General features: G+C 51.3%; 1 protein-coding gene across 1 annotated transcript in view; it reads right to left on the bottom strand.

The window, feature by feature from the left end:
* Positions 1–10,725, bottom strand: part of SLC2A9 (solute carrier family 2 member 9) — a 183,353-nt gene extending 172,628 nt beyond the window's left edge. Inside the window, exons 1-2 of the mRNA XM_079920325.1 lie at positions 9,566–10,725; positions 6,919–7,017 (exon numbers count right to left, since the gene is read on the bottom strand). Of these exons, the coding sequence (XP_079776451.1) occupies positions 6,919–7,017; positions 9,566–9,757 (291 nt within the window). The 5' untranslated portion in view covers positions 9,758–10,725. The remainder of the gene's footprint in view (positions 1–6,918; positions 7,018–9,565) is intronic.
* Positions 10,726–12,357: the final 1,632 nt, after the last annotated feature.

The following is a 12,357-nucleotide window of genomic DNA, read 5'->3' on the forward strand; positions in this document are numbered from 1 at the left end:
GCTTTGTGACCACCTAGAGGGGTGGGATAGGGAGGGTGGGAGGGAGGCTCAAGAGGGAGGGGATATGGGGATATATGTATACATACAGCTGATTCACTTTATTGTACAACAGAAACTAACACAACATTGTAAAGCAATTATACTCCAATAAAGATATAAAAAAAGAGCTGGATAAATTGATAAATAGAGAAGTAAGTAGATGGACAGATTAGATAGATAGATGATAGATCGATAGATAGAACTATGCCAATTAGAATTAGTCATTGGAAACAGAAAAGATAAAGGTTTAGACATGCAGCAATAAATGGACAAAAGAGAGAAAAATATTAGGAATATAACATCTGTAGGAAAATTCACCACTCATGGATTGATTGTTCAGAAAGCCAGCCAGCTCTCTGCCAGGAGGTCCTAATGACAGCAGGCGTCCACAGGGGCCTCACCACTTTCATGGAACCTTCAGCACAGAAATTAGCAAACATGGATCACTGGGCTAAATCTGGCCCACTGCCTGTCTTTGTAAATAAAGTTTTATTGGAACACAGCCTTGCCCATTCATTTACATATCGCCTATGGCAGCTTTCTCACTACAGAGATAGACTTGAGTAGTTGGGACAAAGGTCTTATGGCCTGCAAAGCCAAAAACCTGCAAAAGCTCTAGCAGATCAACTTAGTAGAGCAGAAAAAGGGTACACCTTCGAGTTCGGCAGACCTGGGTCAGGTCCCTGTCCGTGTGAATGCAGCAGAGGCATCACTAGAATTTTCACGAAGGGCAGACTCACATCTGGCAGTTTGGCTGGGGGGTGAGGAAGCCTAGGGGACTTGCCTTGGAACTGAATTTTCACACAAAGAACTTTAAAAAAATCTTAAATTTATCCATTTACTCATTCAGCAAATATTTACTATAAATGCTTACTGTGTGCCAGACCCCGTTCTAGTGCTGGCACTAGAGAAGCAAGAAAACCATGAAGTCCATGTCTTCATGGGGCTTCCTTTCGAAAATGGGGGAAGAATGGACAAGAATCAAATAAATATATAGTATCTCAGGTGGTGTTATATTCTGTAAAGAGAAGTAAATTAGGGGGAGGGGCTAGAGAGTGATAGAGAGGTGCTGCTGGGATAGGCTGGTCGGGGGAGACATCTCTGAGGAAGGGACATTTGAGGAGGAACCAGAGGTAATTGAAGGAGAGAGCATAGGACTATCTGGGCACATCTGGGAAAGAGCGCTCCAGGCAGAGGGAAAAGCAAGTGCAAAGGCCCTGGGGTGCCCAAGTGTGGGTGTTTTTGAGGAGCATCAGTGGGGGAGGGGGGTCTTGTGGGGGCAAAACAAGGAGCAAGGGGGAAAGTGCTGGTGATGAGAGCAGAGTGGTCACCAGGCGCCAGGCCCCCTGGGCTTGGGGCCACAGCGGTCTTCTGGGCTGTTTTCCAGGTGTGATGGGCAGCCATGGAGGTTTTGAACAGAAGCACAATTTGATCTGCCTTAATTTGTAAAGGGTCCCTCTGGCCCTGGGTGAAGAATAAACTAGAGGAGCCAGAGTGGAAACAGGAAAACCAGGCAGAGGACTCAACGGCAGGCCAGGCTGGAGACCTGGAATGTCCTCACGGGCCAGGCCTCCAGTGTCTTATACTCACTTCTGCTCACATCCCATTGGCCAAAGTTGGGCAAGGGCCATGTGTGGATGCCCGAGGTACCTGGGTGTCCTCTTCCAAATGGGGCATGATAGGTAGTCAGACTTGGGGGGGGCTCTCTGAAAGCAGGGTGGACAGGACCTACAGTCATTTAGGGTAACTGTGTTGAAGAGAAACAAGTGGGTATATTAAGAGTGAGGGCTAAGGGCTCCCCCGCCCCACACCAGGAATGCAGACACATTAACCTCCCTGGGCCTCAGTTTCCTCATCTATAACGGGGGTTAGTTCTGGCTCCCTTGGGGACTGTAATGAGGATGAAATCTGATACCGTCCCTAATGGGGCAGCACGGTCGGTGCCACAGTGGGCATTATTTTCATCATCAGCTTTCCAGAAAGTTTCCAAATATCTGAGGCAAGAGAAACACGGAATGCTTGTGAGATGCAGCCAGGTGGCGGCCAGGACCAGCGCCAGCTACTGCCTGGACTGTTCACGTGGTGAAATTCCGCCTCGCCTGAGGGTGGATGGCCTTGGCCTGCAGTCCCTCTGCTCCTCCGACCCCCACCTTGGACCTGGTTATCCCACTACTCAAGAGGCGAAGCTGGTGGGCAGGGGCCTCCGGACCCCGTGTCATCGCTAAACCAGCATCCCTTCTGCTGGGTAGGTGTCCTCGCTGTGACTTATTTTCATCAGCACCTCCGGCGGCAGCCTCTGCTCACCATGTCTGTGGACCATCACCCCCAGACCCCAGCATCTGCATCTCCTGGGTCCGAGAGTTTCTTTCTCCTTCCGAGAGGCCAGAGCCCCGGTGAAGTCTGACGCCGGCACAGAAACCCACCACCAGGCGTGGGCCCTTCCCACCTGCGTTAGACCCGGCTCCCTGGGCTCTCTGCTCCCATACTGGTCTCCTGGACCCTGGGGCTGCCTCGCTTGCCCACACCTAGGCCCACAGCAAAGGGAAGAGGTTTCTGAGTGATCGCTGGCCACAGGCTGAGCCCCTCCAGCCTCGGGCCCCCTTCCATCCTCCTGGCCACTTTGCCAGGGGATTGTCACCACCTGTCAGGATCTGGGGCTCCCAGGGGAGCTGGGGTCCCCGTGCAGGCCTGCCCAGCTCCAGCTCTTCCAGCTCCTCCAGCTCTAGGCAGCTTCCGCCCTGGGAGGGGCTCCCAGGCTGAGCCATGGCCCCCAGCCCACCTCCAGTGCTCACAGGCTGGGTGGCGCTGACTCGGGCTCCTGTTCCGGCGCCTGTGATCCTCCTTGAGCCGGCCCTGGCCTCCTTCCCAGCCTCCTCCTCCTCCAGCCCTTTGGACCCCACAATCGGGCCGCTCCCTCTCTGCACCATTCCCAGGAAGCCTGCCGCTCTCTCAAGCCCGGGATAACACAAAGCCCTTCCACCGGCCTGTGTTCCCATCTCCACCCCGCGCATCTCTCACTGCTGGGCATCTCCCCAAACTGGAGAGACAGGTAGATACAGAGAATCACAACTTAACCAGAGCAAAAATACACAGCAGCAAACGAGTGCCAGGGCAGGAAAACCTGAACTGTAATCAATGAACTGCTGAAGGCTCAGTGTGGACAAGTCTGAGAGTTAATATCTCTCGGCACCCAGTCATATCCGTCCCCCTTTTGTGAGTTTTACCTCCAGGGGCTCTACCAGATTCTCACAGGGACTGTCAGAAAAGTCCCCTTATGCTTCCAGCAGGGGAGGGGAACAGGAACCATTCTGAACTATATCAGAGCATTCTGTTCTTCTTCACGAGGCCTGTCCTTGGGAGAAAATATTTCACTGAGTACATGGAGAGATATTCCATGTTCTTAGACAGGAAGACTCAATACTGTCAAGATATCAGTTTCCCAACTTGATCTATTCAACACGATACAAGTCAAAAGCCCAGCAAGTTATTTTGCGGATACTGACAAACTGATTTTAAAGTTTATATGGAGACACAAAAGACCCAGAATGGCCAACTCAACATTGAAGGAGAACAAAGTAGGGTCTGATGTTACCCTACTTCAAGACTTTACTATAAAGTATGGTAATCGAGACAGTGCGGTATTGGTAAAAGAAGAGTAGCAGATCCGTGGAACAGAAGAGAGTTCAGAAATGGACCCACATATAGTCAACTGATCCTTAACAAAGGAGCAAAGGCAATATAATGGAGCAAAGATAGTCTTCATCAAATGGCACTGGAACAATAGACATCCACATGCAAAAAAGGGGGAAAGAAAGAAGCTAGACATAGATCCTACACCCTTCATAAAAGTTAACTCAAAATGGATCAAAGGCCTAAATGTAAAATGCAAAACTATGAAACTCCTAAAATTTTTAACATAGGAGAAAAATCTAGATGACCTTGGGTATGGTGATGACTTTTTAGATAAAACACTAAATGTGTGATTCATGAAAGTAATAATTTATAATCTGGACTTCATTACAAGTAATGCTCTGCAAAAGATGTCAAGAGAATGAGAAAAAAAGCCACAGACCGGGAGAAAATATTTGCAAAAGACACACCTGATAAAGATCTATTACCCAAAATATATAAAGAACTCTTAAAACTCAAGAATAACACAAACAAATCTGATTTAAAAATGGGCCAAGGACCCAAACAGACACCTCACCAAAGAAGATATACAAACAGCAAAGAAGGATATGAGAAGACATTCTACGTCATATATCATTGAGGAAATGCAAATTAAACAATGAGATACCACTACAAACCTATTAGAATATCCAATCCAAAACACTAACAACAGTAAATATTGGCGAGAATGTGGAGCAACAGGAACTCTCATTCACTGCTGGTGGGAATGCAAGACGGAACAGCCACTTTAGGAAGACATTTTGTCAATTTCTTACGAAACTAAACATACTTTCCCCATACAATCCAGAAATCATGCTTCTTGGTATTTACCCAAATGAATTCAACACTTATGTCCATACAAAAAACTGTACATGGATGTTTATAGCAGCTTTATTCATAATTGCCAAAACTTGGATACAATTAAGATGCCCTTCAGTAGGTGAATGGATAAATAAACTGAGGTACAGCCAGACCATGGAATATTATTCAGAATCAAAAACAAATGAGCGGGCTTCCCTCGTGGCGCAGTGGTTGGGAGTCCGCCTGCCGATGCAGGGGACACGGGTTCGTGCCCCAGTCCGGGAAGATCCCACATGCCGCGGAGCGGCTGGGCCCGTGAGCCATGGCCGCTGAGCCTACGCGTCCGGAGCCTGTGCTCCAAAACGGGAGAGGCCACAACAGTGAGAGGCCCGCGTACCGCAAAAAAAAAAAAAAAAAAAAAAAAAAGAGATTTCAAGCCTTGAAAAGACACAGAGGAATTTTAAATACATATTACTACGTGAAAGAAGCCAACCTGAAAAATTATACACTGTATGAGTCCAACGATATGACACTCTGGAAAGGGAAACCTTCAATCTGTAAAATATACAATATCTGCAATACAGCAAAGGGAATAAAGCAAGATGTGCCTGTACAGAGACAGTAAAAAGATCAGTGGTTGCCAGGGTGAGGATGGGAGGAATGAACAGGCAGAGCACAGAGAATGTTTAGGGCAGTGAAGATATTTTGTAAGATACTATAGTGGTGGGTACAAGTCATCACACGTGTGTCAAAATGTATAGAAAGTACAACACAAGGAGTGAACCTTAATATAAACTGTGGGCGTTGGGTGATAATGATGTGTCAAGGTGGGTTCATCAGTTATAACAAAGGTACTGCTCTGGTGCAGGATGTTAACAGTGGGGGAGTGGAGGCAGGGGGTATATGGGAATTCTGTGCTTTCCACTCAATTTTGCTGAGAACCTAAAACTGCTCTGAAGTATAAAGTTTATTAATTAAAAACATTTTTTGAATGAGTGAATGACAGGATTGCTCCTTCCTCGTGTTCCCACAGTCATTGCTTGAACTACTGCTTTTCTACTCATATCATTCTATTCCAGGTTCAAGTTTTACACGTCTCCTCGCATTATAAACCATGAGTGTAAAGGTTCTCCAGCCTCTGCCGGAGGCTCTGCTGGATTACCAAGATGAAGCAAGAGTGCATATTCCCAATCCTCTTAAAGACAAATATGGACAAATTGGATCCCATCTCAGGATGACATCACAATGACAAAATCAAAGCCGTTGATTAATGCAAGCGTTCGGAGAAGCCATCTAGACCTGCTGGTTTTCAAACTGTTTTTAGTATCAGAATCCATTTTTCAAATGAACTTACAGAGCCCCTAAAATGTAAAAGAGTTAACAGAATAAAAAAAGTACTGTTCTAGTACAGATGGAGTCTGGATCCCTGAGGCACTTCTGCAAAGTCCAGGGCTCCTGGGGCCCCTTTGTGACCCACTGGTCCAGCTTCCCCCTATGTTTTGCACACAGCATGCTGGGCCTCCAAACAAAGAAAAGCCTTAAAAGCACCCACAAAGGTCCACAGCCTGGCTTCTGTCTGCCTCTGTAGCTCATGCCCTTATGCTGTCCAAAATACATCCTGGGCTCCGACAGCATCAGACCTGCATTTCTGCAAATGTTTCATATCTCAGGCTTCAGTGCTTTTGCTCCACCTTCAAGATGCAGCTCTGGCATCACCTCCTCCAGGAAGACTTCCTGTATACCACCATCGACCCATCCACTTTACCCCAGGGATGAAGGTAGGTCAAGCAGAAGCCAGCACCCCCAGGAATGGGTAGCACCTAAACCTAACAGCCTAGGTCGGTGAGAACCAAAGCTTCATCTGCAAACCAGCAGAGTGGTGTGAGGAGGGCCTGGGGAACTGCACCTAATGACCTGATTTCAGAAGAAAACAAAAGCCAGCAATGGATCTTAAACCAACAGATATTCAAGTGACCTCCAGCTGCAATTAAAAGCCATAAACAAAGAAAAAGCAGATCAGGGAAATGTTTCTGTGCCTAAGATCCCTCCGTAAGCCTCAGATTTCGTGTTCCTTGCCCTGGAATAAGACCCTTAGGATCTGGCCCCTGGGACCTCCGAAGATCCCTCTCCTCTCTACACTCTCCCAGGACCCTGCATGAGCAGGGAACTGACCTCACGAATTGTCATCATTCTCTATTTCTGTATCTCCCACCTCCCCCTCGAGGGCAGGGGCTGGTCTCACTCTCTTTGGCCCTCCCTTCACCCCAGTGTCCAGCAAGGGTCTGGCACAGAACCGCTCTGCAAATGTTTGCAGAATGGGGTACCACCCCGGGCTGGGCGGTAACACCCGGCTTTCCGCGTTGCCGCAGCGCCCTCTGCTGGGCACATCCCGCTGCCGCGGGCACTCACCGGAGTGGGGGCGTTCACCGCTGAGAGGTTGTACCCATAGAGGAAGGAGGAGCCGAAGGCGCCCACGAGAGAGGCCACGACCAGCGAGCAGGACCAGTCCTGGGAAAGGAGAGCAAAGCACGTCAGACCTGGCACTCGGGCGCACAGCCAGGGGCCCGCAGGACGCAGCTGGACCGTCCTCTGCTGGGGAGGATTTCCAAATCAAGGATGCAGGTTCCTCAGAGCCAGCCGGCACGAGAGGCTCCCATCCAGGTCCGGTCCAGGGGGCCAGCCCAAGGAGCTCAGTTTGCCTCTGTCCACACCATTGCCCTCCTTGTCCGGCTGCAAGAGGATCTGTGAAACTCAGACCTACTGTCCTTCACAGGTGCTGTTAGCAGCTATGACACCGTTATTTTAGCTGAATTCGGCCAGTCTCTGACTCACATAGGAGCAAAAACCAAAGGCAGACTCAGCTGCCAGCAGCAGCAGCAGCTGGTTCTTATTAAGCGCTATGGACCAGGAGTCTGTTCTAAGCACTTTCTGGGTATTCTCCCATAGAATCCTTGGATCAGTACTGTTTTATCTTGATTTTACAGGTGAGAAAACAGAGGCATGGAGCAGTCCCTGGTGCTGTCTGGGTTGGGGACCAGAGCCCAGATGGTCTAGCTCCAGCCCCCATGCAGCCACCCACCGTACCACACTGCCTCTACCCCCGCCGCCTCTTCCCCCCGATGCTGCTGGCGGCCACACAGACGCGCACACTCTGTTCCAGGCTGGAGCTGTCCATCTACAGGCCAGTGTGAGCACCTTGGGACAAGGACCTGCAGACAGATACAGGGCTTGACCCGGAGAACCAAGCATCTGCCTCCAGGTAATCCTGCCCTATGGACCCATCCATGGACAGCCACAGGCATGACAGGACCAGGAGTAGAAACATCTGGGCCCCTTGGCAAAGGCTGGACAGAAGGCAGGGGCTGGAGGCAGGAGGGGCTGCCATTCTAAGCTGGCCAGAAAAGTGTGGGCCACTTGTCAGGGGGACCCAGGTGCTCTTGGAAGGCACTTTCTCTCCATGATTTATCATGTGTCGTGTGTGTGTGTGTGTGTGTGGTGATTGGGGGTGCGGGGGGAGAGCCGTGAGCTCTAGGTGCCAAGCCCTGACAAGCTCCTGGGATACAGCAGGTAAACGTGACAGATGAGGTCCAAGGTTTAGGGATCTGAAGGGATCAAACACCGTTTGAAAGGGAAAGCCAGACCTCGATAGCCGACTTCCTGCTCTGCCCGCCTAGACAGCCTCCTATAGCACAGGCTCCATGCTTGATGGCTCCACCACTCAGGTGTGGGGTCTCTCCAGGGTCTTGACCTTTCTGAGCCTCAGCTTACCCAGCTGTAAAATGGGATCTAAATTGTAGCACCGGCTGCATAGGCTGTTGTGGATGTGTTCCTGGCTGAGGACGTTGAGGGGCTTGTGCACGTAGCCAGTGTTCAGAAAGGCTGTTCACTCACTTTGTTCTCTCTCTCTACTCCCTCTGACCCAGCCGTGCAGAATGGCCATTGCCCAAGCTACGTGCCAAGGTCTCTCTTGCCCTGGCCCATATAGCCATGCCCTGCTGAAACCTTCCTTTCTGGAGACTTTCATATCTAAGACCCACTGAAAGCCACCCTGAAAGTTCCACCTCCTCATTTTTACTTTTCTATCTTTGATTCAACGTTGTCTGACCCCCAGGTCTGCCTCTTATGACTGCGTAACCTCAGACCAGTTACACAGCTGCTCTCTGATGCGGTGTTCTCATCTGGGAAATGGCGATGATGATACAGCCACTTCATAGGATATTCTGCCGAAGAAAGAAGATAGAGCAGGTAAGGTCCTCACCTGTCCAGGGGTAGGTGCCCCTGGGGGTCAGCAGCAGAGGCTGCACAGTGGGCGTGGGTCTTACTTTTTGAGGGCAGGGGTCTTGCTTCCAGGCACCAAGCCTGCTACAGAGGAGGTGCTTGGTAAATGCTGGTGATTGGATTGAGTCCAGAGGGAGGGTTCATAGGCCACAGAGAGGGACGCTGGCAAGTGTGGAGCCAGAATATTTTTCTGCAGTAAGAGGAGCTTGAACTGAACGGGATTCATTGACGGAACAGAATCACATTTTGGACAAAAGGCCCATTCTCCATTGCCTTTCATCTTTCAACTCATCTTCTGGGTCTCAGCTCAGATGTTATTCCTGCTGACTCCCGGGCTGTGCTGGTCCCCTGGGCTTCCCTCACTCCCAGCCCTGGTCATTATTCCCCTGTCTGCACCCATCAGAGGGCAGAGAAGAGCAGGTGGGAGCCATCTGCCCCAAGCCCCCCACCCCTGTGTGGCCCACCTGTGCCCACCACCTCTCACCACCTGCCCCAAGCCCCCCACCCCTGTGTGGCCCACCTGTGCCCACCACCTCTCACCACCTGCCCCAAGCTGGGGACACCACCCAGCACGTGAGAGCAGTTCGCTGCCTTGGCCTCATTGCACGAGCACGGCCGCGCAGCCAGAAGGTACTGTGAGTCCCAGGAAGCTGCGACTTACGAGTTGGAGCACCACGGCAAGGTCACAGGGACTAAGAGGCCAGGACTCAAGGCCAGAGGCCTTTCAAGCAGTCAGAGTGCCTCTGTGGCCCAGACAGCGGCCAGTTTCTGTGTTTACCTTTCTTCTCCTCCCACGCGGCGTCCCGCTCGTCAGATGGGCACACTCGAGAGGCGCCGGGCGGCCCGGGTCACGGGCAACGGGAGCTGAGTGCGCTTCCTCAGAGTCCATGTTTCCCGACAACCCACCTGCCAGCCCTCCCTGAAGCTGGCTCGGCCCCCAGTGCCTTCCAGCCTGGCTCTGCTGCGGCATCTCCCTAAATGAGGAGGCAGAGTCCACGGAGGGAGGGTGGGCGGGAGCATTGAACAGGAAATGTGGCAATTGTATTTTGCTGAACAGGAAATGAGCAGTGAATGGTTTTCCCCTTTCCAAATCATCACAGCGTCTGGAGAGCCCTAAAAGGGAAACTTGTCTTCCCAGGAATCACCACCCTGAGTTTGGATTCTTTCTTTGGCATGTTTTTATAGTCCCTCTTAAGGCCAGCGTGCTGGGAGGGGAGCAACTGGCATGAGCCCAGGGCAAGTTTCCCTAAGGACTGGGACAAATGGAAAGGTCATTGACCACAGGAGAAGGCTGGTGCGGTTCCAACCCTAACTCCACTGCTTTTTAGCTGTGTGTCCTTAGGCAAGTCGCTTTGCCTCTCTGAGCTACCACGTTTACAAGTGCGAAATGGGCGATCGATCCCGCCCTGATTATCCTGCAGAGTTATTCTGAGGCTGGAATAGAAAACACACAACCCCGAGCAGCGTGTTGGAGATGGACCCAGGCTGCCCTGCAGCTCTAGAACAAGGCGAGGCTGTGGGTTTGGAAGAAAAAGAATTTGCCACTGGTCATTACTCTGCCCTGCTCATTCAGCCAGGCTGGCTCAGTGAAAGCATTAAGGAGGCAAGACCCTCATGCACACCAGGACGTCATGGGAATTAACTCACTGCGTGGCCGAATTGCCCAGATGTCAGAGAAGCGCCTTAAATCATGTGTAGGACAGGCTGCCTTGACTGTTTGCTCCCAGAGGCAGAGAACAGGTGCAGAAGCCGGCAGAATGATGGCATGCCTGGGGTACGCAGAACCCCTAGAAGGCCAGGGCGGCCTCAAGTCCACACACAAAAAAAGACCAAAAGCCGGCAACCTGGGTTTAATGGAAAGCGCATGTTGAAATAAAAGCTGTGGATCATGGCAGAAGCACTGGGAGCGTGGATTGTCAAATGCTCAGGAAAACATCCAGCCCGGAATGCACAACAGTGGGAAGGGATCTGCTCAACGGGGAACTGAAACTTGCAAAAGAAAAAGCCAACCCTGAATAATTAGGCTATTTACTGAGTGCATAAGTCAGTCAGTGCAATACTCATTCTGCATATCAATCATGCAGGGTTGCGGCTTGGAGAATTGGCTGTTTCTGGAAACAGTTTTTGGCCAGCTGGCCAGCTCCCTTCACAGAGCTGGGTCCAGAGCAGGACTCTAACATGGAAGTTCTCGATCATGACATCACGTGCGATGGCTGAGGATTCCTGGGGAAACACAGAGGAGGCACCGAGCCAACCAGGGGGGCTGATCTTGGAAGACTTCCTGGAAGAGGTGATTGGAGAGCAGACTCTTACAGGATGAGTAAGCCGGGGGAATATGCAGACAGAGAAGGGTGTGGGGTGGGAGGGCACTGAGCCAGGCCTGCAGACATGGATGCCCTGGGACGTGGGGAGAAGCAAAATAATTGAGCTAACTGGGGCCTAAAGTGTGGGAGGGGCAGCATGGCTGCATTGCTGTGCAGTGAGGAATCCCCTGTGCCATCCTGTGAGGTGTCATATTCATCATCTCATTTCCTCCTCCACCCCCTCCTTGACTCAGGCCCTTCCATGTATCCACCCTGGTCTCCTCATCTGTAGCAAGGGTCTCCCTGATCTTGCTAAAACTCACAGTGGATCAGGTGATCTACCCCCTTCATTTAAAATGGTTCCGTGTTCCCCATGGGGGCCGAAAACTCAAAAGGCCCCAGGACCCAGGTGGTCCACACAAATATGCAACTACAACTGGGGGGGTCCTTGGTGTCTGGGGAGTACCTGAGCTGCAAAGGCATCCTAGTCCAAAAGCACTAAAGGCTCTGCCACCCAGAGGGGGTGCAGACTGGCCAGGGGTGGAGGGTGGGGACAAACTGCCCACAGCTGCCCTGGCCCTGCCCCGCACCAGGGGCTCTCCCAGTCAGAGGAGGGAGAGAAACTTGCAGGACATCACTTTCCCTTTTTGCCCTGCAGCCGGGAGGCAGTGCTTGGCATGAAGACCTCCTCTTATTGGTGGAGCTGGCTGTCTGTGAGTCCTCCCCCCAACCTGCCCACAAGCCGGCCCAGAGGTGAGCAGCGAAGTTCCACTTCGCTGAGATCAGAGCCCAGGTGTCCTGGCTCAAGTTCCAGGGTGGCCTTGGCTATTTAAGAAGCCTGGCCTTCGGGTAAACCACGCTTTCCTCCTTCAGGCAGGTGGGGGATCTCAGATTCCCAGCGGGCGTCCCCAGAGCACCCCAGGGTGAGAAAACAAACAGCTCCACTCTTTGGAAAGCCTTGGTGAGGGTGATGGGAGCTGTCCCCTCACTTTGCCACAGCTCAGAGGGTTAAAACCCAGACAGTAGCGCCGGACAGACAGCCTGGGTTTGGGTCTCGGCTAAGCCACTTACAACCTGTGAGCTCTTGGGCAAGTGACTAGGCTTCCCTGTGACACAGTGTCCTCATCTGTAAAACGGGTGTGATAATGGTGCCACCACGTCTTACACTTAAGATGTGATGAGCTTGTACACGGAACGCACTAAACCACGGAACCTAAAACAGCGCCCGGCGTATATCAATTGCACAGTGAATACTCATTATTCTTCT

Source organism: Stenella coeruleoalba (genome assembly GCF_951394435.1).
Source record: "Stenella coeruleoalba genome assembly, chromosome: 4".
NCBI classification, from domain to species: domain Eukaryota; kingdom Metazoa; phylum Chordata; class Mammalia; order Artiodactyla; family Delphinidae; genus Stenella; species Stenella coeruleoalba.